At 38.4% G+C, this 24,868-nt stretch overlaps 5 protein-coding genes and 1 pseudogene across 16 annotated transcripts in view; 3 read left to right on the top strand and 3 right to left on the bottom strand.

Moving 5' to 3' along the window:
• Nucleotides 1–24,868, bottom strand: part of LOC113682819 (uncharacterized) — a 29,583-nt gene that overhangs the window by 2,360 nt on the left and 2,355 nt on the right. For 2 of the 5 annotated variants that reach the window (XM_089211372.1, XM_089211369.1), the window contains exon 4: nt 328–438. In XM_089211372.1, coding sequence (XP_089067498.1) covers nt 328–438 — 111 coding nt within the window. Of the gene's footprint in view, nt 1–327; nt 439–1,884; nt 1,956–2,439; nt 2,688–24,327; nt 24,434–24,868 lie in introns of those variants that run through there. The other 3 variants (XM_089211373.1, XM_089211370.1, XM_089211371.1) reach the window with 3 other exon arrangements.
• LOC149043116 (uncharacterized) lies at nt 5,908–7,962 on the bottom strand. Its single transcript, XM_089211382.1, has 3 exons — nt 7,849–7,962; nt 7,144–7,334; nt 5,908–6,854 (listed from the first exon to the last, which is right to left on the bottom strand). Exon 3 carries the CDS (start codon nt 6,816–6,818, stop codon nt 6,051–6,053), a length of 768 nt encoding a protein of 255 aa, XP_089067508.1. The 5' UTR covers nt 6,819–6,854; nt 7,144–7,334; nt 7,849–7,962; the 3' UTR covers nt 5,908–6,050.
• Nucleotides 8,061–8,959, top strand: LOC149043117 (uncharacterized; annotated as a pseudogene).
• LOC149043118 (DNA helicase MCM8-like) lies at nt 9,123–11,958 on the bottom strand. 3 transcript variants are annotated; one of them, XM_089211388.1, is made up of 5 exons: nt 11,838–11,958; nt 11,570–11,662; nt 10,556–10,753; nt 10,139–10,210; nt 9,123–9,575 (listed from the first exon to the last, which is right to left on the bottom strand). In XM_089211388.1, exons 3-5 carry the CDS (start codon nt 10,697–10,699, stop codon nt 9,459–9,461), a joined length of 333 nt encoding a protein of 110 aa, XP_089067514.1. In that variant the 5' UTR covers nt 10,700–10,753; nt 11,570–11,662; nt 11,838–11,958; the 3' UTR covers nt 9,123–9,458. The 3 variants fall into 3 exon arrangements, with proteins under 3 accessions (XP_089067514.1, XP_089067513.1, XP_089067515.1); XM_089211387.1 differs by having other exon boundaries at nt 11,821–11,955; XM_089211389.1 differs by lacking the exon at nt 11,838–11,958 and having other exon boundaries at nt 10,556–10,802; nt 11,570–11,652.
• Nucleotides 12,393–13,113, top strand: LOC113682821 (uncharacterized). The gene has a single exon (XM_027200003.2). The coding sequence runs from the start codon at nt 12,517–12,519 to the stop codon at nt 12,925–12,927; it is 411 nt and encodes a 136-aa protein (XP_027055804.2). The 5' UTR covers nt 12,393–12,516; the 3' UTR covers nt 12,928–13,113.
• On the top strand, nt 13,885–24,367 carry LOC149043119 (uncharacterized). 6 transcript variants are annotated; one of them, XR_016188158.1, is made up of 10 exons: nt 13,885–14,023; nt 14,216–14,318; nt 15,418–15,551; nt 16,144–16,220; nt 16,661–16,938; nt 17,520–17,669; nt 18,356–18,458; nt 18,972–19,053; nt 19,893–19,967; nt 20,746–21,121. XR_016188158.1 is itself a non-coding variant. In XM_089211377.1 (5 exons), the coding sequence occupies exons 2-5, from the start codon at nt 15,444–15,446 to the stop codon at nt 17,603–17,605; spliced, it is 549 nt and encodes a 182-aa protein (XP_089067503.1). In that variant the 5' UTR covers nt 14,180–14,318; nt 15,418–15,443; the 3' UTR covers nt 17,606–17,888. The 6 variants fall into 6 exon arrangements, 2 of the variants coding, with proteins under 2 accessions (XP_089067503.1, XP_089067504.1); XR_016188159.1 differs by lacking the exons at nt 13,885–14,023; nt 20,746–21,121 and adding an exon at nt 24,316–24,367 and having other exon boundaries at nt 14,180–14,318; XR_016188161.1 differs by lacking the exons at nt 13,885–14,023; nt 14,216–14,318; nt 15,418–15,551 and adding an exon at nt 15,554–15,634 and having other exon boundaries at nt 20,746–20,884.

Genomic DNA, 24,868 nt, shown 5'->3' on the forward strand with positions numbered 1-24,868 from the left:
GGCATACGCTAATATACGCAAAAGGTCTTTTGCTTTGATGTCTTTACACGAATCATCCAAAGAAAGCTAACAGTTATGCAAATGTGGCCATCGGGGGAGGAGGGGGGGAGAGGTGAGATCGGAGGGGTGGGGTTGGTGAAAAAAGTATTTTTGAATAAAAACACTATGATTGAAAAGTCAGGGAATGCCCATTGGTGTATATAAATTGGCAGCAGAATCAAAATGTAAGCACAAGAAAGAGAGAAAAAAAGCATGACATGGATCTATCGTCACAAAATTTTAAAACGTTATGGGTAATCTATTTCACTTCTTAAGCATCATGCATACCTGGACAGACTCCGCAACTTTTGGGGCAATTGAATAGCATGTACTTTGGATTTTTTCCGCATTCACCGCGCCATGCCCAGGATTTACAATGTACGTTCTTATCCTGGCAAGCTGACGGAAAAAAGTAAAGCAATATACATGTAAGTACATCGCTTAATCCTATCAGACTTCATCAACATTTCTGTTTAAGTCTCATTCCCCATAATTCAGGATCTCTTCATGCCTGGTCACCAGTGCAGCCACACCGTTTTTTTTCCTTCTTTCGCCTCCCCACTGGTTCTTTGTGAATTAATTCCTATGTAAGTCGTTTCAGTGAGGAGAAGAGCTGTAATTTTTTGTATTTTAGGCGGTAAGACAGCCGCAGTGCAATGGCTGCCGACCCTAACGACTATAAAATACCCAAAGCAACAAAGAAAAAAAAAATTATAAAATACCGCCAAGGTGAGGGGGCACCCCCATACGGGGCCGGCCCACCAAATTCGCCGGGCGGTCGTGTGTTTGAGCGAAAAAGATCGTCAAGTGATCAAAACAACACCGGCCAGATTATGGTCACGTGCTCGGCAACAACTTGTAGAAACCGATCATAATTCATTCTTACCATCAGAACAGTCACGATTGCATAGAAAAATAACAAAACGAAACGACTATAACGAAAAGACCGAAATTGGCGTAAACGAAAGAAATTATGCTGTCAATTAACATTTCTTTTATGTCACGGGTGAAGTGTGGACGTCTTGTATTCTGCAGCATACACCTTTATTGATATCTGACGGGCTATACCAGCAACTAAACTACTCGCTACATCTAGTTACAAGCTCGGCTTTTATAGGTACGGTTGAGGATCTAGAACGTTCCGTAACATTACAATAGATTCTATTTATATATTGATTCAGGGATGAAACAGCTACTTCTAAAACATTCTGGAAGATCACACAACAATGGGTACATGTTTCCGTGGGATTTCCAATTTCCATGTCAACAGCTCTCTCTGTCACTCACAAACACTTCGTGATTCTCGCTGCTCCTCGTTATGTTTAGCGGATGGACGATTCAAAGATCATTCAAATTTGCGACTAATTACGAGGAGTTCACGCCAATTTGCATATCCCAAAGTCCCCACAACAACTCGTTTCTGCGCTATCGCGTATCCACGAGTTAAAAATAAATAAGGAATAACATATTTTTAAACTTTAAGACTAGGCCTAGTTAAAAATTAGCCAGGTACCATAAAAAACAACAAGAAAAAAAATGGCTTCCAGCAGTTCCAGAAGTTCTCATATTAATTGTGATGCAACACAACAGCGATGCTAACTGAGCGTAATTGTGACATTTTCCGAGCATTAAGAAATAAACTAATGATGTAAAATATCGAGCATAATGTGGCGAACCCTAGCCTTGGTCACCGAGCTGATTAAAATTTCCTAGATCACACCCCACCATTCTCCAATGTAGAAAGTTTTCATGGGGTAAGGAGCTGTAACCAACTCCGGCTCACAATCTCTCCTCCTTCGCATTCAGAGTCACTTGAAAGAATTTTAAGTTTCGTTCTGCACTTACCAGCCGCCACCGACAATGCACAGCTCACGAAAATCAACAAAATGACCAAGTTTCTCATGTTTAGCAAATCCCTACAGAGAGACAAAAATAAGATAGAATTTATAATTTCATTCAATTCAAACATTACGTTACATCCGAGGATCGGGTTTGATTAAATCAACCATAAGTAATGGTGATTGAGTATAAAAAAGTACGAAGCTAAAAAATAAAAAAAAAGTAATGAAGAATGACATATTTGAGTGGAAGCCCAACTAAGTCTGTAATCAGAGGAGTGATAAACGAAATGAACGACTTACTGAAGCAGTAACGGGCGTGAATGGCAGAAGAAGTGAATTCATCAAATTCAGATAATCTTGAAATTCTCAAGTAAGGTAATAACTGTTTTTTCTTACAGCAGATTTTGTTCTAAGAGTTTCCCTCGCGGTTTCTTCGAGGATCATGTGGTAAAGGTTTTACATACGAAACAGGGTGAAGGTCAGGATTTTTGGATTTTATGTGGTCTCTGTTTTTATAAACTTGAATCAGCTTTGCATCCTAAGACGAACCATAACCTACCTTGGGTGTTTTCTGTCTCAATTCTCCGGGAAGGACACTTCTAATAAACGATTGTCGTTTTGCTCTTCAGTTTTATACAAACCAAAATCAGAACACACTGTCAATCAAATATAATCCCAAGGGGATCGGTAAAGGAAGTTATGAGATCAATACAATTAAAAAAAACAAGGCGTTTTTAAAAAAAAACAAAAAAAAAAAACAAGACTGTTGAAGACGGAAATTGATTAAAGCCGTATAGGAATTAGTTCGAAGAAAAATACAATTCAGATATCTATAAAGCATGGGTAATTTTTTTTTCCAAACAGTGTGATAATTGATTTACTTAGCGTTACTGAACAAGTGTAGTTATACTAAAAAGTTATATCAACGTTTATTATCTGGAATATTTAATGTATTTAATTACTATATTGATTATTTTGGAAACCTCCCACTCAGAAGCGATACAATACTTATTCCTTATCTGGTCTCATATTAAATTACAATATCTATCAACCAATCAGAGGTGATACCTGTACTTATAGAAGCAGATATGTAACGAATTTAAGAAAATGAACGACACTTTTAAAATTAAAAAACATGTTTCCACAGTTTTCTGTCATCTTCAGTTCTATGTGCTCATATTTCTCTGCCTATGTCGTGGATGATATTGTCAAAAGATCTGGATAGAAGCAAATATGTAATGAATTTAAGAACATGAACGACACTTTTAAAATTAAAAAACATATACAGTTCTTCTGTCATCTTCAGTTCTATGTGCTCATATTTCTCTGCCTATGTCGTGGATGATATTGTCAAAAGATCTGAATAGAAGCAGATATGTAATGAATTTAAGAAAATGAACGACACTTTTAAAATTAAACAACATATATATTTCCACAGTTTTCTGTCATCTTCAGTTCTATGTGCTCATATTTCTCTGCCTATGTCGTGGATGATATTGTCAAAAGATCTGGATAGAAGCAAATATGTAACGAGTTTAAGAAAATGAACGACACTTTTCAAATTAAACAACATATATAATTCCACAGTTCTTTTGTCATCTTCAGTTCTATGTGCTCATATTTCTCTGCCTATGTCGTGGATGATATTGTCAAAAGATCTGAATAGAAGCAGATATGTAATGAATTTAAGAAAATGAACGACACTTTTAAAATTAAACAACATATATATTTCCACAGTTTTCTGTCATCTTCAGTTCTATGTGCTCATATTTCTCTGCCTATGTCGTGGATGATATTGTCAAAAGATCTGGATAGAAGCAAATATGTAACGAGTTTAAGAAAATGAACGACACTTTTCAAATTAAACAACATATATAATTCCACAGTTCTTTTGTCATCTTCAGTTCTATGTGCTCATATTTCTCTGCCTATGTCGTGGATGATATTGTCAAAAGATCTGAATAGAAGCAGATATGTAATGAATTTAAGAAAATGAACGACACTTTTAAAATTAAACAACATATATATTTCCATAGTTCTTCTGGCATCTTCAGTTCTATGTACTCATATTTCTCTGCCTATGTCGTGGATGATATTGTCAAAAGATCTGGATAGAAGCAAATATGTAACGAGTTTAAGAAAATGAACGACACTTTTAAAATTAAACAACATATATAATTCCACAGTTCTTTTGTCATCTTCAGTTCTATGTGCTCATATTTCTCTGCTATGTCGTGGATGATATTGTCAAAAGATCTGGATAGAAGCAAATATGTAACGAGTTTAAGAAAATGTACGACACTTTTAAAATCAAAAAACGTTTCCACAGTTCTTCTGTCATCTTTAGTTCTATGTACTCATATCATCCACGACATAGCAGAGAAATATGAGCGTATAGAACTGAAGATGACAGAAGAACCGTCGAAACGGGTTTTTTTTTTATTTTAAAAGTGTCGTTTATTTCAAGAAATTTATTTAACGTGGCTCTATAGAGTACTTTACAAGGCTTTGGATATCACATATGCATAAATAATTTCTCCCTTGGCAAATGTTTATCACATAGCACTCGGTAAAAGGTCAGTAATAAAAACCTACAGCCTTGGACTACTATGGACGACTCTTTCAGAACCTAAATGTTGTTGCTATGGCAATTACTGATAAAAATTCATGGCTTGTTTTTGAGTTATTTTTTTCTTCAAATAACAGCCCCTCGTCAGAGCAGTAGACGAAGGGCTAACGCTCGAAACGTCAGCTTTTAAACTCTTTACGATGGCCAATTTACGTTATCAACCCAGTTGATAATACTAAATTACCCTGTTATACTCTCCCACCGACGCAGCATCACAGTTTCTTCAGAAACTTACCCCCTTTATTCATTTGAAAAATTACTTAGCCACGAATGAAAAATTACACGTCAAAATGTCTTCACAAGTTAAAGACTCTCCAAGTTTACTGTTTGCAATCCTCGTTCCTTTGTAAATCATTATTATCCCTTTTTTTGGTTGACAAAGGAAAGAGAGTGTAGAGTAAGGAGAGTGAAGTTATGTGATATCTCAACACGGCTGAAAATGACTCACAACCACAACCTACTAGTGACAAAAACGCATCTTTCGTGCGACAAATTTATCTCAAGACTTTATTTCAAAATGAATCCATAAATAATCACGTGTATAGTGAAGACATGTTTAAGTCAACCACTATTATATGACCGCCTAACTCAAGAAGAGAATACTTTATCTTAGTCCTCAATTCTGTTTCTGCACTTTAGATCATAATACAACAAAGATTAAATATGTAGACCCCTAGGCCATTATGATGAAAAAGTATCACAAAAAGTTTCCGGTTCTAGGTGTCACAGCTGAAGGGGTTTAAGCCTTTTTCTTTAACCTCAAATAAAAAATTACCCTGCCAAAAATTTAACTCAGGATCTAATAAAAATTAGTGCACCTACGTAGCCGAAAAATGGGCACGTCCATTAATGGACTCACATCCCCATCTCTCGGTGGATTTGATTAAACCTTCTCCTCCCCCCCTCGCCCTCACCTCACCCCCTATAACAGAGAGAGAAAATAAATTCTGAAAATCAAAATATTCCGTCACTTTCCTTCCTCTGACATTAGAATTCTTGATCGTTCTTTGAATCGATATGTATTATTACGTCGTAGATTCGAATTAAACTTTGGTATAAATGTTGGCTCCCTTCTAAATCTTCGTTTGCAGTAAAGGGAGATGTGATGAAAAGAAACATTCACGCATGTTTGAGATGAAAACTTGCCAAACTTGACCGCTACCATCCTCCCAGAGTGAAGGGCTAACGCTCGAAACGTCCACCGAACCCACCCCACCGACGCAGCACGGCAGTTTCTTCAGAAACTTACCCCCCTCCCCATCCCCTATTTAAATGCACGATGGCTTATTAAATAGCTCAGCTCAGTTCCTCTTCTTTCTAACACTGAATAAGTGAAACAAACCAAATCCCCAACGACGAAACATGACTTCTTGCTAGTAGAGAAAGCCAACACTTAAATAACTATGGAGGAATTATTTTATTAGCGCATACACCTGAGGAACATGGTTCACTGTGATTCTAATTTACGACAAATTTTGTTTCAGGAGCTTTCAGAAAAAAAGGGTTCGTTCACAAGATTGAGCGAATTTCGGGTGGCAGCATCAATACTGCACACCTTCGACTTCCCCTTTGTTATCAACTGCATTATATTTGACCCAGTCTCTGGCAATTGGGGCATTAAGCATTTCGTCGGTGAATCCAAATGCATCACACAGTGCAGTGGCCTGCGGTGCCACTTCTCGACACAGATCAGCAGCTGCCTTCCCAACTTTAGCCCCAGTCCACGTGGACATCAGCCCCGAGGTGGTGAAGTAGCCGAGATCCTTCTTGATGACTGACATCTGATAGAGATGATGAAGTTTCTGGAGAACTGGTTGCAGACCAGGGTCAGCTTTGTCAAGAGCTTTGCCAAAACATTCACTGATGAGTCGTTCACCATACGCACGAGCAGCAGCTTGGACAAGATCCTGTTCCATGTACATCCAGGTGTCAAATCTTCCCTCCTTCCCAGCCTTCATCATCTTCATTCCAAGGCTCAAAAATAGATCTTTCTCTCGTGACTCTAAAAGCGCCTGCAAGTATTTCGGGTTGTTGAGATTGGCCCAACCGAAGATCCGGGTCACAGCCTTCGGCACATAGCTGGCCGCTACCTCCAACATGGATGGCTTGAGACTCATCAGCCTTTCTGAAGCCACCTTCTGCATCAGGACTGAGTTGTCCCCTTCGGCTGTCATGGAGGAATGCGAACCAGCGATACCACTGCCAAACTTGTTACAGGACAGATACCCTTGGCCCCCACACCTCTCGCGGGAAATAGCAGCTGTTTCAGCAACATGCCAGCCAGTTATAGCCTTTATAACACAACACATAATCACTACATCCGCATGCTCAGATCCATCAGCTGCCTATGAAGGAAATGGAATGATAAGATCTTAAACAAAGCTGTAGCAGGACCTCGCTGAGCCTCTGTTGCTCACAGTTTTCCTCGAGCTTTACTCTCGCAAAACTGTTCACTCGTTGAAACAGATAAGCGTATTTTCAAGATACTAGATAGAGGCTATAGTTCGGATATCCCATATGCAACTTCCAAGAGTGGAATAATAACATTGTCCACTAAAAAAACAAGGACAAAAATACACGTACTGTTCCAATCATTCTTTGTTAGACACAAGACGTTTTGCAAGGCCACAGTACCTGAAAAGCCCAGCGATCTTTTATATATTGCAGTGCAAAATCCGTGGCGTAAGTAGCAGCCAGAAGTGGCACCAGAGCGTTCTGTTGGAGCTGATACTTGAGAATGGGTGTGTCAGATTTGCCATCAGGACCCACTGTAAAGCGAGTTGCTGAGTAACGGATGGCAATGGCAAGACAAGCTTTGGCTGCACCTTAAGACATAATAAGACATACCGCTATTTCCTGTGTTTGTTCTTTACAGTGGGTAGAAGAACATCATACAAAATAAAGAAATGCAGATCTAAGAAGGCTGCAACTAGCACACAATTCTTTAGCTTTGATGTGTGCGGTGCAAAAATCCAGAACAGAGTGTATAGGTGCACACAACTAACCTCAGAGCCTACAAAGCCCATTCAAGTCAAGGCAACACTAAATTCCAGATGTTACAGATAAACCTCCCCCCCCCCCCCGGAGAGGATGCCGATTCTTTGCAAGGTTACCTCCCTAAAATTTCATCAGGCTTCCCTGACAATTCACTACTCATTTATACTCTTGGGTAAAGAGAGGCACTCTGAAAGAAAAAACCTCACGGCAAAAAGAATAACCTCAGTCACTTAGATAATTCTAAGGTATTTTTAATAACAGGAAGATGTCGCTGGTTGGAGTAGCAATCTTCTCTTTTGCGTTCGTTTTAGCGATATACCAGCTTAAAAATCGCGATATTACCTAAACGACAACAATGATGAATAGACACCTTCCATACCCACAACAGTAACTCTAAACCAATTTGGCTAACCTGCGAAGGGAATGAGACCCAGTTATTTACAATTTTTGATTCATTTGCAGGTGGCCCCGATGTTTTTCTAGTTTATTGTGACATGACAAATATCCGTCTTATGAGTGGACATCGCAAGGGTATTGTTGCGTTGTAACGTCAAATGGATGCTTTAACCAAGTGGAGAAATTTCTACGACCCTTTCCCCTCGGTGTTGGCTTTCGTTATTATGATTAAATTAGAAGAGGTGCTTTGAACGGTTGTACAAGCGATTATATTCCTTCATGAGATTCTGTTGGCAAGCTACAGATTACGGCTTACGAGTTAGAAGGTCTTCGCAAAAGAGAATTCGTCGGGAGTGTTAAAAAAAGGACCCCTGATTATAAAAAAACGCACACTCGGTTGAAAAGATAAGTGTTCCTGTTAGGCAAAGCACAGATGTTGCTGCCGCTGAGGTTGAGAACATGAAGAAGTGGGCGGATAAAAACGAGATGTCTCAATTTTACCAAAACATAGGAAATGTGCATACACGGCAAAACTACTAAGTTATCGTCTTCAGAATTACCAGGAATAAAAGGAAGCCATGGCTAAAAATATTAGGAATCACATTTCAGGAAGATGCTACGAACTGGGACATTCATATCGACGATATGCTATCCAAATCCAGTAGTTGAATGTACATTCTAAGGGTATGCAAATCCTATGGATCTTTCAAAGATCAACTCAATAATTTGTTTAACTCGCTCGTCGTGTCCGTATTCTTGCATGGGATTGAAGTTTGGGGTGCAGCTTACCAGCGAAAATATCTAGACAGAATCGACTGGTTTCTCAAGAAGGCCCTCAGGTTTGGCTTCACCACAAAGAAACAACTATACTTGACTAAATTAAAGATAGGGACTCTAAGCTTTTTAACAACGTAATCAGTGATGATCATGTACTTCATGATTTTCTACCCCTAAAGAGGAGACGTGTGCCCCGTGAGTCAAGTATGACTTTATATTACCTAGAGTTAAAACCGAACGCTTCAAGCATTGTTTCCTCAATAATTGCCTCTTCAATTAAATTCACCATATATAGGGAACTTCATAATATTACGTGTTGCAATGCAACGATTTTTACATATTCCTAAATATACTCATAATTTTCTTACTGATATATTGTAAAGTTACACGTTTGTTGTTTCTGATTTATTAAAGACAGATTATCATTGTTATTATTATTATTATTTTTATTATTAAAAGAATGGAAACATAATTTTTTGAAGCGCTTTCGGCCATTAAATCTTAATCCGTGATTTCATTTAGTATTTGTACTTTAGAGGGGTTTGTTACTGTGGTACTGTAGGAAAAAAACACGTCTATATAATAGAAACTAACTAAATAGTTCAGTTCTTCTGCACGAGTGTAACTTAAGTTGAGGACCTAAGGAACCAAATTTTTATTTTAACGTAGAAAGCTTTCTTCCGAATATCCTCAGTGATACAGGTCTAGTATTTTTACACGGTCTTGCCCTTTTCCAGGACACAATCTCCATCAAACATCCCCGGCAGCTTACTTATCAATTACAGGCAGTTCGAGGTCTGCAGCTGGTAGACTCTCGGTCCCTTCTTCAGAAGAAACCCTTGGTTGTTTAGGGAGAAAACAAAGTCGTCGAAATTACGAATCTGCAGTCGTAGATCCTATCACAAGTAAATATGAAAAAAAGGTGCTTTTCAGACTGAAACTTTTTTTAAATGAGATCCCTCTGAGTGGATCATTCAAGAAGAAGTGACTGGCAAACCAGGCACTTCAGACACACATTAAATGATTGCGAAACTTCAGGGCACGCGGCACGCCAGTGGAGCAACCATATTTAAGAAAAAGTACTCTTAACTTGAACTTTGTATCTCCAGATTTAATGGGTGGAAAAAGGCGAAAAACAAAGACACCTTCTTAATCTTATTTGCCTACTTAAATTTCTAAAATCATCGAGAACCCAACGACTCTTGGAATGTAATCTCTTAAGTCCTGATATGAAATATTTTAATGTTAATTACAGAAAGGAGCGCCAGCATTTTGATACATTAGAAGCAATGAAAAAATGCGCACAATCTGCTCACGTGAGGAACATGCAGGAAAATATATCCCAAATAAATAGCGCCCATATGAGAAGCCGATCTACTCTCGCTCTAATTGCATTCATTTGTTAGAAAATTAATCTTATTAAAGTTAAGTTCTTACTAAAGAAAAGCGTCCCAGTTACCTTCGCAACAATGAAAAGTGAGTTGTATTCCCTCTCTGAAATGCGACTTAGCTCTGCAACGAAGCGTTTTGACTGCAAGATAAAAAGAATTCAGCAATCACGGACTACAACTCCTTCTTAACAAACTGAGACAAAGTCTCCCAAATAAAACCGTAACAGGAATGATTCAACAGACCCATAAGGCGAATAATCCATTATTGAGTACCCGTCTCACCGCAAAGAATGGCGTTTGCTCTACCCTTGGTGGCCTAAAATGGAGTTTTCTGTGCGAATTTGATGCTTGTGTGTTAAAAAAAGAGATTTTATAAGCGAACGAAGGAAAAATGAACGCAGTTAGCTCTTCTGTCAATTATTTAAGACAGACTTTGCTGGGTACTTGACGATGAGTACCGAACCTCCTTTCATACGAAGACTAACCTGTGCTCTTGAGCTCTTTCCGGAGCCATGTTGAGAGCGTTGAAAATCCAGATTTCCAAAGTCGTGGTTAAACGTGTCCAGGAGCCTGTAATTCATGATCTCCACCACATCCTTGCCGTCTTGTTGGCTAGCCTTTTCGCGCATCTCAAGCCGTGATCGTTAGAAATCGCCTCCTTGTACGCGGAATGGCGTTTCTTTCTGTAAGTTTTGCAAGAAAAAATTTTTGCGGTTCGATGTTGGGGCATTTCTGTTGGGAGATGTTTTCATTACAAGCAATGACGCAAGCATTGACGGCACAACACGTACAAGAAAATAATTAAAAATTCAGTTCAAAACAAATAACTTTAATTGGCACACGTAGAATGGAGTTTTTTAGTAGAATGATGGTAGCAAATTTTTGCAGTGTTTTCTTTTGATAGAGTCTTATTTCTGCGGAAAACCGAAGACTATAAACAAGCGAAGAGGTAAATACCTTCTTCATCCTTTCAGCCTTTTTAGTGCACTGAGACCTGCATTCTCGGCGGTACATCTTGTTTAATCAAGGCTTTTGTTTGTGTGCGCGGTTGCGTGTGCGACAATTCTGCTTTTGTTGATTAACGGTAAACTAAAACCAATACGCGACTTTTTCGCTTTTTGGTAAGTTTATGAAAGAATTTACAATAAACTTGACCGATCTTTACTCCCCAAACAACGGTGCGCCTTATAACCAAGTATTTTAGCGATTTTCTCAGTTTGAAAACTTGCAATAATGAAGTTGCCGAATTGGGGGTGCGTCTTATAGCCGAGTGCGCCTTATAACCGAATAACTACGGTAATAACTACTATAATAGCTCTCGGATATTTCTTAGTATGCTCTCTACACTGTTATCTACAAAAAATTTCCTATGGTACTGACAAGGAGACATCGTTAAACAATCAAGAGCTTCTTTAAATGGTGATGATGATATCTATCTTTCTCGTTACCTTAATGCTTGATTCAACCGTAAGACTTTATGGCGAAATTAATGTTTATACCTGAGTGAGTCTTATGAGTGACTCAAGTTGCCTGATTGTGATAGGAGTACTATCCGCACTGTGATGCTGTTGTCTTAAGTCCAAATAAAAATTCTACAGAAGAAACATAACTAAGTCAGCGACAAATGAATCGGAAAACATGAAAAAAAGATTAAAACTTCGAAGGGATTTTAGCCCGTAGTTCCTCGATACCCGTTGGCACTACTTCAACTAGGTTACAAAGCCACCTTAAATCTCTTTCCAGGCTTTACCTGATAAGAATACTAACTTTTCTCTGGTTTTTTCCACTGTTCACATCGACGCTGTTTTTGATTTCGTGGTTCATTTCGAGACCGAATGCTTCTTCGATCGTTTTGATGCAAATTTACCTCAAAGGACCTCTTGACTCGCATGCAAATTTGGTTAGTAACTCGTGCAGTAAGAGATGCCCTCTTATGTAGGTAGTAAACCTAGAAATGAATAACTCGCTATAATGGGTTCTTTTTTACATACTAAGCGGTCAGATAACAAGCGACGCACTGTGGAAGTAAGGTGAGGTATTTTTTTGGAGAATTTGACCATATTTTTTTCGTTCCTAAGAGCGGTCGTAAATATTCCCAGACAAACTCTTATAATATCGTGGTTATCTGAGCAATTAGTTGATTTGATGTATCTTTGATCAAATACCGCAAACCACGAGGATGAAACCTCATTCTTGTCGTCATGACAGTTTGGGAGTTGTCCTGTCAAACAAAACGGTCCAATGGGTTAATTCAACGTCATCAAAGACCCACATTTCCCTTTTTATTGAAAACCGTAAACCACGTGGATAAAACCTCATTGGCTGTCATTATGATTGTATGGGAGGTTTCTTTTCAAATAAAACAGCCTCTCCCTAGTTTAATTTTGCACATCGATACTATTCCTAGTCTAAGAAAGATCTGTGCAAGCCTCAGACCAACGAAAATATGCAGTGTGACTGGGTGCCCATACAAACTGATAGCCTAGGCAAACTTCCAGGATTCCACGAATCTGAGATTACCTACTCGTTCGATCTCCCTGAAATTCCAGCCGAAGCAAAAGAGGTCCTCGTTTATACATTCATGACTACGATCGGAAATGGTTCCTTTCAGCGAGGCTACTACGAGATTTTCACGAGTGGCGGTGGCAAGGATTTCAAGCAGTACATGAACGTAGCCACTGGCGATGGCATCAACATTGTCAACTCCATCAACGCATGGTTTCCTGTCAAGGATAAGAGGGAGTTGAAAGTGAAGTTGTATCACCCCACGAGTCTGAAAAGTAAGAAAAAGCACATTGCAGGCGAGCTGGAAGCCCAGGAATGGAGTGATGTGTACATCATCGGTTACAGAACCTGAAGTTCAACTAGACTCTAGCACTTTCTGGTGGAGCACCATGCCTTTGACATTTAGCACGCAGACATATTTAAAGTGCGCATTTAAGGAGAGAACATAACTAGGTTTTTCAATTTTTGTGTTGTAGATTTTGAAATGTTTGTCAAGGGTTAAATTAAGCTTAATAAAGAACGCTAATGTAGGAGTAAATGCGTTTTCAATTTTGTATGATCTTTCACAAAGAGGGACGAACCGTAATAATTGAAGTGAAGACTGGTTAGTTGGATACCTTAGCTGATATCCCTAGCCTTGTCTCTTGTGGTCAAGCTATGACTGATGTTGCATGGATGATGGTAAATTATGACCTCTTAAATCTTGACAAGGTGGGGACTGATGCACGACTTACTAACCAAATTTGCATGCGAGTCAAGAGGTCCTCAGTACGTGCTTGCCCTATATAAGTTCTATTGAGCCGCTATACACTCAAAAAGCTAGAGTTGCTCTCGGCTGCGCCTCGAGCTACTCTTACGCATTTTTCGTGCTTTCTAAACTTCCCGCGTGCATCCATAACTCGACGCTAAGCATGAACAAATTCTTAAATTTAGTATGTTCGAAACCTCTTTTTCTCAGAGGTGACTTAAGGTGTAAACAAGTAGTACTTTTCATCCTCCGCACCGAATTTATGATCAGGTAACTTATACGAATAGCACCCAGCTCCTTTAAAAACTACTTTTAACAATATTGTGCTTTGGATAAAAGTCATGTGCGCCAATTTGTTATTCAATTAGTATTTAGCTTGTTTCCGGAACCTCTCAAGTGATATACGACATGAGGTCTGGATAGAAGCAGATACATGACGAGCCAGAGCAAACCGGATGTTAAAAAAATTCGTGGGGTTTGGTTGCTATGGTGTGACGTCATGATCCAGCTCAGTAGCTATCATCGCTCTCGATTTGTGGTTTCAACAGGGGAGCGTTCGGTGATTACATTAACACTGTTGTGTACAGCCTCAAATGGCGTCAAACCTGTTTATTTTGAGGGGCTGGATTTTTCTTTTGACATTTCTTGAGGTTGAATTTCAGACATTACTCACAAGAGCGGGTGTTCTCATTTCGATCAGGTGCTGTGCGGCATGGATGCCTTCGATATTCTAAGAGCTGAATTGCTGCACTCCACGAGCGATTCGAGGGACTGGTATCTCCTGAATTCCAAAATATGCGGCATTCCTGTAGGAAAATTCATGTCGAGTAGCTTGACATCATTAAGTTAGGAGTTCAATTAAATGAGTTTAAACTGTTTTTTTTTTCTGTAGGATCAATGTTGAAGCCCTAATAAAGGAAATCAATGCCCAAAAAATGCCATCAAGAAAAATGGAATAACTATTGATGGAAGACACTTTAAAGTCAAATTTACAGGTGATTAAATATACTTTCCTAGGCCACTGTAGGGCCAAGGAAAAATATCCAGCTTATTGCTGGAGTTCCTTTATATATTGAAGTTATATTTATTTTCAGAATTACATGTATTTCTTTCTTCTGCTTGCTATTAAAACATATAGTATAATAATAAAATTGTAGAATACCTCCATCTGCTGAATTTGTAAGTGCCTAATGTTTCATGTGAGCACTGGACTCCAGATCAAGCAGTCCGGGTTGAAACCCTAGCCGAGGCCATTGTGTTGTGTTCCTGGGCAAGACATTCAACTTTCACAGTGCTTCTCTCCACCCACAAATGATATAAATGTATATGAATGTGTATCAATTGGCAAATTTAATGCTGGGCAGGGATAACTCTTTTATTGACCAGCATCCCATCCAGGGTGCAGTAGAAATACTCCTAGTCCCTTAGTGCTACTGAAATCCGGATAAGCTTTGACGCTGGTGGGTGACTTCTGGGCCCAAACCCAGACCTTACCTTACTTAATAAGGAAGACATAGTGATCTGCATTGTAATTATCAGTGGTGAGTGTGCTGAACTTGAGATCTAGTGATCTGGGTTTCAAGTCCTGGCCAGAGTAATTGTGTTGTATTCATAGGCAATACTCACAGTGTCTGAGCTCAGGGGATTGAAAAAGTACCAGTGAACTTAATCCTGGCATGTATAACCCTTTGATGGGCTAGCGCCCCATCCGGGTGTGCATAGAAATACTCTTGTCACTTTATGCTCCTGAATCCAAGGTAAGGGTACAAAGCCTGATGGGCCACTATAGGCTTGAATGGCCCTTTACCTACTGCTAAATTACCGACTCCATCACCTTAAAAAAAAACAATACTTAAGAATCAATTTCCTCATTTTCTTCTTGGATGTGTTCCTAAAGATTGTAACTATCTGCATTTCTAAGGCAGGCTGTAGAAATGCTGATGACAGTAAATGCAGACTGATTAATTAAAATAAAAGGCATTTTGGGATGTGATCCCAGAAGAAGCCTGTTAATGGACATTAAAATCATATTTGTTAATGTCGGGATGTGACATTCAAGAAAACTTAATTATTCATCTTGTTTTTTTATGACAGTTACGCTTGATTACAAGGCACTGATAATGCTTATCAAACGAAAGAGTGAAGATAATGAGTCAGATGAAGAAATGGAAGGTCTATGTCAGAGAGGGTTGGACACAGAGTGCTGTGTGTTCTGTAAAGTTATACGGGTAAGTTATCACAGAAGTAGCCATGAAATGTAGTTCCTATGTCACTGGATGTGCACAAGTCATTTTATAATAGTGTTTTCACTGTAAGTTTTGGTATATGGGTAATTAAAATTCATACTCAACTTCAACTTCTTCTTCACAGTTTTTAATTGTATCAAGCTTGTTAAGGATACTATTATAGACAAAGGATTCAATTTCAATTCGATCAATTATCAATTACTTTGATTGTGTGCCTATTTATGGACGTAGTTACAATTTTTTTTCTGTTTTCCTATTGGTTTGTAATCAGATCCTTTAGTGTCACCTCACATTTTCCATAAGATTTTGACTTCTTGTCCATTGTTTGCCTTGTTTGTTGTCTTGATTCATAATCTTTGGCACAAGTGGGACCGATATTTTATGATCGTTTATAAATCGTTGTTAACCGTAATCCTTGGTTTCCTTGTTTTGTGGTTCCTTGATGTCGACCTGTAAAATAGTCCTGTTACTCAGCAAACATACCTTAGCGATACCCCTTGAATTTTTGTCTTTTCTTGTTGCAAGCTCTCACTATCTGGTAAACAATAAAATATCGTTCTCTATTTTATTGCAGGGATGTGCATGTCCAGGGGTTGAACGTGGTGAATCCTGTGCAGAATGCTTTATCAAGAGCAAGGCAAATGTTGGAGGGTCAGTAAGCCCATTTAATTTTTTAATGCAATCATTTTACAAGGGCAGCTGTATGTTATTTATGTGTTTTTGGTTATGTGATTAATTTTTTTGTACACACCTCAGACTTTAGACATGCATCTATGTATTAAATTTTGATTACAAAACTATTTTCAGTAAACAAGTATTTTATTAATCCCTGTTTAGCCTTCTCCATTATACCTTACATTAATTTTCTATGGTTGTAGATATAAGCGTTATTGTCTTTAGAGAAACTGCAGACAACTTCCTAGGAATTAGCTTGATTGTAATTGTGCATAATTACAATCTGGCATAATTGTAATTACATTATATGCACAGGAGAAACTGATAAATATCTAAGCTTGATAATGTTTAGGTATAAAATAAAAGGTCAACTTTCAGTAATTTTTTATATTACTTCTCCTTTGCTAATATTTTAGATGGAAGGGTGTTAGGGATGACTTGCTGTTTCTCCTTGAAGAAGAGTTGTGTGATGTAAACCTATGCACTCTTCATTGCGAGCTGCGGAATACAGAGCAGTTGCTATGTTCACTGGGAATGTTTGCGTATGAGTGTGGGAGCCTTAAAAATTGCAATGCTGTTTTAGCCGAGTATGGACCAGACAGTATGAAGGGAAGGGACAGAATCGTAGTAAAGACAAAGCCTGGCCAGGAAAGTGGTATTGAGCGGCACATCATTCAAGTGTTGTCATTCTCAGGTATACAGTCATACATCAGATTGATGCAAACAGCTATTGTGACAGTCACTTTTTCTACAAAAGACTCCAACAGAGTAAATAAGCGTACTTCATTGACCATAAAATTCAAGAATGTTTTTTTTCCTCTCCCTCTTTTCCCTTGGCCAAGTGCTAATACATGGTTGCCACAGGTCAGGGAAAAGTCAGGGAAAAGTCAGGGAATTTCAAACACCTATGGCTGTGGCAACCATGTAATACCAAGCCAATGTAGCTAAACAAGTCATGCAACATAAATACAACAACCAACACACAACTAGGAAAGTAAATTATGTTGTATTTAATGCCATATCTTTAATACTATAATTAATGTATTGTTTTCTTCAAGCTTTTAGAACAAAAAGACTATTCCTTACTTAGTGTGGTTGTCAAAGCTAATAACAATAACTTTGTCTTCAATTAATAACAATCATACAGAATAATGAAAAGCTATAGTAACCATGAACTATTGTTAACTGAACAACTTTTAATCCCCACCCCCAGCCTAAGGTGATTTAACAACTTTAGCAGTATTTACTAAAGCGTGATCTTTGTATCGTTTTTAGGTTCAACAGAACGCAGGTTTCTTGAGAACATTGAAGAAATTGTCACCCAGTCACTGCCATTAGAAAACCTGAGAAGGTTTTTTTAAAGACAAAGATGTTGCTGAAACATACTTACTAAATCAGTTTACATTCTGTGAGGAAATGATCCAGGTAAACTTCCAAGGAGTTAGGAAAAAGAGGAACACTGACTTAGTGTGATAAGGAAAGTGAACAATATTGTTGCACATGAAAAGTAACTAAGGAATTTTACCAAAGAACAATACAGGAGTAAGAAAAGTCTGGTTCACTTTTCATTTTTTCAGCAGATCTACTTGTTCATTATCTAGATTGAAATCATTGTGTTACATAAACTTTTAAGCCTAAGCTTCAGTTACAAGATCTTCCTTTTTCAGCATAAATCTTTGATTTCTTCAGAATACCAGTAGAGACCCTCAAATGTTATATGTCCTCTCTGGTTCACCCAGGTTGAAGTCCTGGCATAGTTGTATGCCTGAGTGCTTTTGGGATATATAACATAATAAGTATTTTGGTTCGCAGATGGTAAATCGAAGTTCTAGCAAGTGTAATATATCCTCTTTGGTTCACCCAGGTTGAAGTCCTGGCATAGTTGTATGCCTGAGTGCTTCTGGGATATATAACATAATAAGTATTTTGGTTCGCACAAGATATTGAAGTTCTAGCAAGTGTTATATATCCTCTTTGGTTCACCCAGGTTGAAGTCCTGGCATAATTGTATGCCTGAGTGCTTCTGGGATATATAACATGAGCAGTACTTTTGGTTCGCACATGGTATCGAAGTTCTAGCAAGTGTTATATATCCTCTCTGGTTCACCCAGGTTGAAGTCCCGGCATAATTGTATGTGCTTCTGGGATATCTAACATCGGCATCACGACATCACGTCAACGTGAATTTTGGAGACATGCATGCCGAAAGATTTGGTAAGTGTTTATTATTATTGTATTTGGTTATGCCTACAAGTCCAAGGTGTGCTATGCTTATTATTTATTGTTAGAGTGCCTTTTTTTTTTCTCAAGAGTACATATATCTGACTTTCAAAATCCCTCTGGTCTAACAAAACTTTTTATGATTATTTTGATTCTAGTTCTCAAATTTATTTTTAAATTTCATCCTGTCGTATGTGTAGCAACTGAACTAAATGAGAAATTGTTTCTAATCTACAGCATTATGTTGAGCAATTAATTTTGTTACTTAAATGTTTGACCACAGTTGCAGTTTTGTCAAACATGACCAAACTGGCTGGCATTTTCCTGATGACCGACTGTCAGTTCTAGCTCATGATTTCTTATATAATACTGGTAAATTCTCAGTCATATTGATTATTGAAGTGCTTGCCATATGCACTATTCCTTGTGTTGTCCTTTATGTGAATCGCATACTTATGTTATCACTGCAACACACTTATTAAAATTATTGCATCTGATGTTTTATAGCACTACACCAAACTGAACGAGTCAGGAAAGTTTTTTAGAGATTGGGAAACTCACACTGACACACTTGGCATTGCCAGTACAGGTAAGCAAATTCACTTTTCACTGGGTTCAATGTAATACCCAGCTTAGTGAGTTTGACACCTGCAGACAAAACAATCCGGTTATAGGCCCCCCGATAACCCCCCTTCCCCCCTCTACTGGATGACAGTGCTAACTGGAAATTTTGCTTTAATATGACTTTAAATTAAAAACGAATTTAGATCAACATTACCATGGCTTGTTTCCAAACGCTTTTCAATCCGCTAAACCTACCCAAAACCCTTTACAAAGTTTTATTATATGGCTGCGATAGTACGCGCGCTCAGATTGGTTAATTAGCGGTCCGTAATCCCCCGGTAAACGCCCACTGGCATAGCAGATTTTTTCCGCCACGGTTTTGGTTTACAAAACCTAGCGAACTTAGTGACTTTCGCTGAAAGGAACTTCGTTAAAAAAGCAAGAAATTGAACAAAAAACGTATCTCTTCTTTAACTATGCGTTCTGAAAAACATTTCTTTTCTGAATTTTATTATCCTGACGAAATTGTGACGGAAAATGAAGGTAATGTAGAAGTTCACTCTATTTCGCGCGCTTTACCTATTTGAAGCCATATTATAAAAAAACTTAATAACCTTGTTTGCTCGGGCTTTACTGTAAAATTCCATAATTTCGGGCTGAAATTTTGATTTATGGACCTCGCCCAGAGGCTCGGTCCATAAAGCAAAAATTTCTTCCCTCAGTCTGGAATTTTACAGTTAAGCCCTCGCGCCCGGTTATTAAGTAGTTAGTATTAGCCAAGGGCTTATAACCGAAATTTTACAGTATCAAAAATTTAACATGCTGAATTCGCACTATAACGAACGGCCTGTCATTGTTACTTAGGGGAGCGCCCATGCACCCGTTATCGGACCGTGGAATCACGCTTTTTTATCTTGGTGAATAGTTTGCTTCCTTGTGGTAAGTGACATACACTCAGCAGTTACTAACTTATTTTTCAATTACTAGTCGGAGTCGTTTCTTGGAAGTACATTTTTAATTGGAGAATCGGTGAAAGATTCGTGTGATTCTATTTTTTGTGATTCGTTATTTAAAAAGGCTAACTGTGATTGTTTAAAAGAGCTGAAAATCGTGCCCTATGGTTTCGTGTTATATGGTTTTCACTAGACAAAATGCAGAATTGTTCCCTCTTTCTGCATGAAATCCTTAATTATAATCGACTCACATTAGAGTCCCAGAGTTCTGAGAAATATATTGGAGGAGAGATGAAAAGAAACATCTCTTTAAAAGGGAATAATTATGCTAAAAATAATAAAACGTAAGAAGAAGTCTGTTATATTCTCCAAAAAAAGTTTAATTTCTGGAAGTAACAAGAGGCTTCAGAATGAAACGTGCGAGTGCTTTTGGTGAAACCGAAGTTTTATATTTTTTCGCTAAGTTCGCGTTGGCTACATGTTCGCTTCATGTTCGCTTCATGTTCGCTACATGTTCGCTACATGTTCGCTACATGTTCGCTTCATGTTCGCTACATGTTCGCTACATGTTCGCTACATGTTCGCTTCATGTTCGCTTCATGTTCGCTTCGTGTTCGCTACATGTTCGCTATATTTAACTAAATGTTCGCTTCATGTTCTAAATATTCAACTTCGAGCTCGCTACATCAGCAAACCCCCTGAATAACTTTTCAAATTACAATAATTAATAATTATTGCAATCTCTCAATACCTTCTACTCGTAGCTTCGGTCGCCAAAATCTACTCTATATGTACGGCCAGCAACTCACCTCATCTGCTCAAGATTCTAGATATAAGTAACTAGATTTGAAATAGTGACAGTCAACGTATGGAAATGTTTTCGTTAGTTAAGATATTCGTAGCAAATTACACTTAGACAATAAATGTCCCCTCGAGCATTAACTTTGCGTTCTAAACTTAGGCGTAGACTTACAACAACAAACGATCGAGATTTACATGAGTATGAATATTACCTATGAAAGTTAGAAACTCCAGGCATAAATTTTTAAAGTTACATAATTGTACAAGTGGCTGGGTGCCAATATATTGTAAACTCTCCTTAGTTCTGTGGTAAATAAAGTATTGAAATAGTCTTCCTTATAATGTTGGTGAAATCGACTTAGGTGTAGCGAACTTCGGCCGCGGCAGTTATCGGGGATAGGGGGGACGCTTACTCGTGTTAACACTGAATTCGTGACGAGAAACTTCAACGCTCAAAACGTCCGCTTCTAAACTATTTGCGATGGCCAATATACGTTATCAACTCAGTTGATAATTCTAAATTACCCTGTTATACTCTCCCACCGACGCAGCATCACAGTTTCTTTAGAAACTTACCCCCTTTATTCATTTGAAATATTACTTAGCTACGAAAGTAAAATTACACGTCAAAATGTCTGTTAAGACTCTCCAAGTTTACTGTTTGCAATCCTCGTTCCTTTGTAAATCATTATTACCCCATTTTTGGTTGACAAAGGAAAGAGAGTGTAGAGTAAGGAGAGTGAAGGTATGTGATATCTCAACACGGCTGAAAATGAATTACAACCACAACCTACTAATGAAAAAAACGAATCTTTCGTGAGACAAATTTATCTAAAGACTTTATTTCAAAATGAATCAATAAATAATCACGTGTATAGTGAAGACATATGTAAGTCAACCACTATTATACGACCGCCTAGCTCAGGAATAGAATACTTTATCTTAGTCCTCAATTCTGTTCCCGCACTTTAGATCATAATACAACAAAGATTAAATATGTAGACCTCTAGGCCAGTATGACGAAAAAGTATCACAAAAAGTTTCCGGTTCTAGGTGTCCAGCTGAAGGGGTTTAAGCCTTTTTCTTTAACCTCGAATGAAAAATTACCCTGCCAAAAATTTAACCAAGGATCTAATAAAAATTAATGCACCTACATAACCGAAAAATGTGCACGTCCACTGATGGACTCACATCCCCATCTCGGTGGATTTGATTCAACCTCCTCTCCCCACCCCACCCCCTATAACAGAAAGAGGAAATAAATTCTGAAAATCAAAATATTCCGTCATTTTCCTTCCTCTGACAATAGCATTCTTGATCGTTCTTTGAATCGATATGTGTCATTACGTCGTAGATTCGAATTAAACTTTGGCATAAATGTTGGCTTCCCTCTAAATCTTCGTTTGCAGTGAAGGGAGATATGATGAAAACAAACATTCACGTATGTTGGAAATGAAAACTCGCCAAACTTGACTGCTACCATCCTCCCAGAGTGAAGGGCTAATGTCCACACAACCCACCCCACCGATGCAGCACCACAGTTTCTTCAGAACCTTAACCCCCCCTACTCCCCACCCCCTATTCAAATGCACGATAGCTTATTTAATAGCTCAGCTCAGTTCCTCTTCTTTCTTAAACTGAATAAGTCGAATAAACCAAATCCTCTACGACGAAACATGACTTCTTGCTAGCAGAGAAAGACAACACTTAAATTATTATGGACGAATTATTTTATTAGCGCGTACACGTAAGGAATATGGTTTCCTGGGATTCTGATTTACGACAAATTTTGTTTCAGGAGCTTTCCGAAAAAAGGTTCGTTTACAAGGTTGAGCGAATTTCGGGTGGCAGCATCAGTAAAATATGAATATTTTTGTGCAGGCGCAGAATTTCCTGCAACCCTCAATTTTCGATCATTTATTCGGTAGCTATGGTAACGGTAGAGCCCTCTAAAGATACCTTACATCAGTGCCATTTTAATTTCGGCTCTTTTCTTAACTTGTCGTTAGGCGTAACGGCCCATGGAAATGAAAAAAACACTGTCTTGTTAACTGGTTCAATCTTCGAGTTCGATTTATAGTTTTTCTTGGTGTTGCGTAAACTAAAGCTGGAGAGAAGTTTCGTTTTCGAATAATCATTATTTACTGACCTTCAATCTGTTGCGCGTATTAAGCCATTTGATTATCACTTTATCCAGAAAACCAAGAAGCACTTTATCTAATTCTGTGATAATTTGTTTTTCATTTAGTTCAGTTAATAACATTTGCGTAGTCTCGTGTTTGTTTTGCATTCGCATTGAAAAAAAAAACCATTGAATTTCGGAATGTTTATTTTATTTGAACAGTTTGCCGGTCTTCAATTTCTTGATATGATGTCATTAGCTTGGTAGATTCGTAAAAAAAATATGAAAATGAAATTGTGAAACAGCGTCGGATTTAACTCAGAAATGTATTTCATAGATACAGCTGAGTAAAAAATGTCTGTATTCGAGTCACATGGCCCACCCGGCTATAGTTTAACTCGGTTCCCTTAGCATGATGGGATGCTAGTACATCGCGAGATCTCATCATGCCTGGTCACCCATGCTACCGGACCTTTTCTTTTTTCCAAATTTCGCCTTCCCACTCGTTCCTTGTGAATTAATTCCCATGCAAGTCATTTCAGTGAGAGAAAGAGCTGTAATTACGAGGGCCTATACAGAGGATTGCATTTAAATTCAACGAGAACTCATCGATTGTGGTATATGGCATGCGCTAATAAACGCAAAAGGTCTCTTTGTTTGAAGTCTTTACACAAATCACCCAAATTTAATGCTGAACCGTCGTGGTGACAACAAAGAAAGCTAACAGTTATATAGAGGTGTCCATCGGGGAAGGAGTCGGGGGGAGGGGGGAAGAGCTTAAAAAATTTTAAAAAGTTATGGGTAATCTATTTCACTTCTTGAGCATCATGCATACTTGGACAGACTCCACAACTTTTGGGGCAATTGAATAGCATGTACTTTGGATTTTTTCCGCATTCACCGTTAAATGCCCAGGATTTAAAATGTTCGTTCTTGTCCTCGCAAGCTGACGGAAAAAAAATAAAGCAATATACATGTAAGTGCATCGCTTAATCTTATCAGATTTCATCAACATTTCTGTTTGAGTCACATTCCTCTGAATCAGGATCTCTTCATGCCTGGTCACCCGTGAAGCCGGACCGTTGCTATTAAATTCAACCAGAACTCACCCATTGTGGCTTATGGCATACGCTAATATACGCAAAAGGCCTTTTACGTTGGTGTCTTTACACGAATCATCCAAAGAAAGCTAACAGTTATGCAGATGTGGCCGTCGGGGCAGGAGTAGGGGGAGGTGGTGAAAAAGTATTTTTGAATAAAAAAAACTATGATTGAAAGGTCAGGGATGCCCATTTGTGTGTACAAAATGGCAGCCGAATCAAAATGCAAGCACAAGAAAGAGATAAAAGAGCATTACATGGATCTATCATTACAAAATTTTAATTATGGGTAATCTATTTCACTTCTTGAGCATCATGCATACCTGGACAGACTCCGCAACTTTTGGGGCAATTGAACAGCATGTACTTTGGATTTTTTACACATTCATCGTGAAATGCCCAGGATTTACAATGTTCGTTCTTATCCTCGCAAACTGACGGAAAAAAGTAAAGCAATATACATGTAAGTACATCGCCTAATCTTATCAGACTTCATCAACATTTCTGTCTGAATCACATTCCCCAGAATCAGGATCTCCTCATGCCTGGTCACCTGTGCTGCCGGACCGTTTTTGTTTTCCTAATTTCGCCTCCCCACTCGTTCGTTGTGAATTAATTCCCATATAAGTCATTTCGGTGAGGAGAAGAGCTGTAATTAAAAGGGCCTTTATTGAGGGTTGCAATTAAATTCAACGACAACCCACCCATTGTGGTATATGGCATACGCTAATATACGCAAAAGGTCTTTTGCTTTGATGTCTTTACACGAATCATCCAAAGAAAGCTAACAGTTATGCAGATGTGGCCATCGGGGGAGGAGTAGGGGGGAGAGGTGAGATCGGAGGGGTGGGGTTGGTGAAAAAA

The sequence above is a fragment of the Pocillopora damicornis genome, chromosome 7 (assembly GCF_964200805.1).
Source record: "Pocillopora damicornis chromosome 7, jaPocDami1.2, whole genome shotgun sequence".
Classification (NCBI taxonomy): domain Eukaryota; kingdom Metazoa; phylum Cnidaria; class Anthozoa; order Scleractinia; family Pocilloporidae; genus Pocillopora; species Pocillopora damicornis.

What these genes read in the sequence shown, in the direction of transcription:
- LOC149043116 (XM_089211382.1), bottom strand. Translation starts at nt 6,818, where the DNA reads ATGTGTTGTGTTATAAAGGCTATAACTGGCTGGCATGTTGCTGAAACA.
- LOC149043118 (XM_089211388.1), bottom strand. Translation starts at nt 10,699, where the DNA reads ATGCGCGAAAAGGCTAGCCAACAAGACGGCAAGGATGTGGTGGAGATC. An exon ending in GAAAGAGCTCAAGAGCACAG is followed by an intron (nt 10,211 to 10,555) that starts GTTAGTCTTCGT and finishes TTTATCTTGCAG; the next exon opens with TCAAAACGCTTCGTTGCAGA. An exon ending in CACTTTTCATTGTTGCGAAG is followed by an intron (nt 9,576 to 10,138) that starts GTAACTGGGACG and finishes TACTTGTGATAG; the next exon opens with GATCTACGACTGCAGATTCG.
- LOC113682821 (XM_027200003.2), top strand. Translation starts at nt 12,517, where the DNA reads ATGCAGTGTGACTGGGTGCCCATACAAACTGATAGCCTAGGCAAACTT.
- LOC149043119 (XM_089211377.1), top strand. Translation starts at nt 15,444, where the DNA reads ATGCTTATCAAACGAAAGAGTGAAGATAATGAGTCAGATGAAGAAATG. An exon ending in TGTTCTGTAAAGTTATACGG is followed by an intron (nt 15,552 to 16,143) that starts GTAAGTTATCAC and finishes ATTTTATTGCAG; the next exon opens with GGATGTGCATGTCCAGGGGT. An exon ending in TCAAGTGTTGTCATTCTCAG is followed by an intron (nt 16,939 to 17,519) that starts GTATACAGTCAT and finishes TATCGTTTTTAG; the next exon opens with GTTCAACAGAACGCAGGTTT.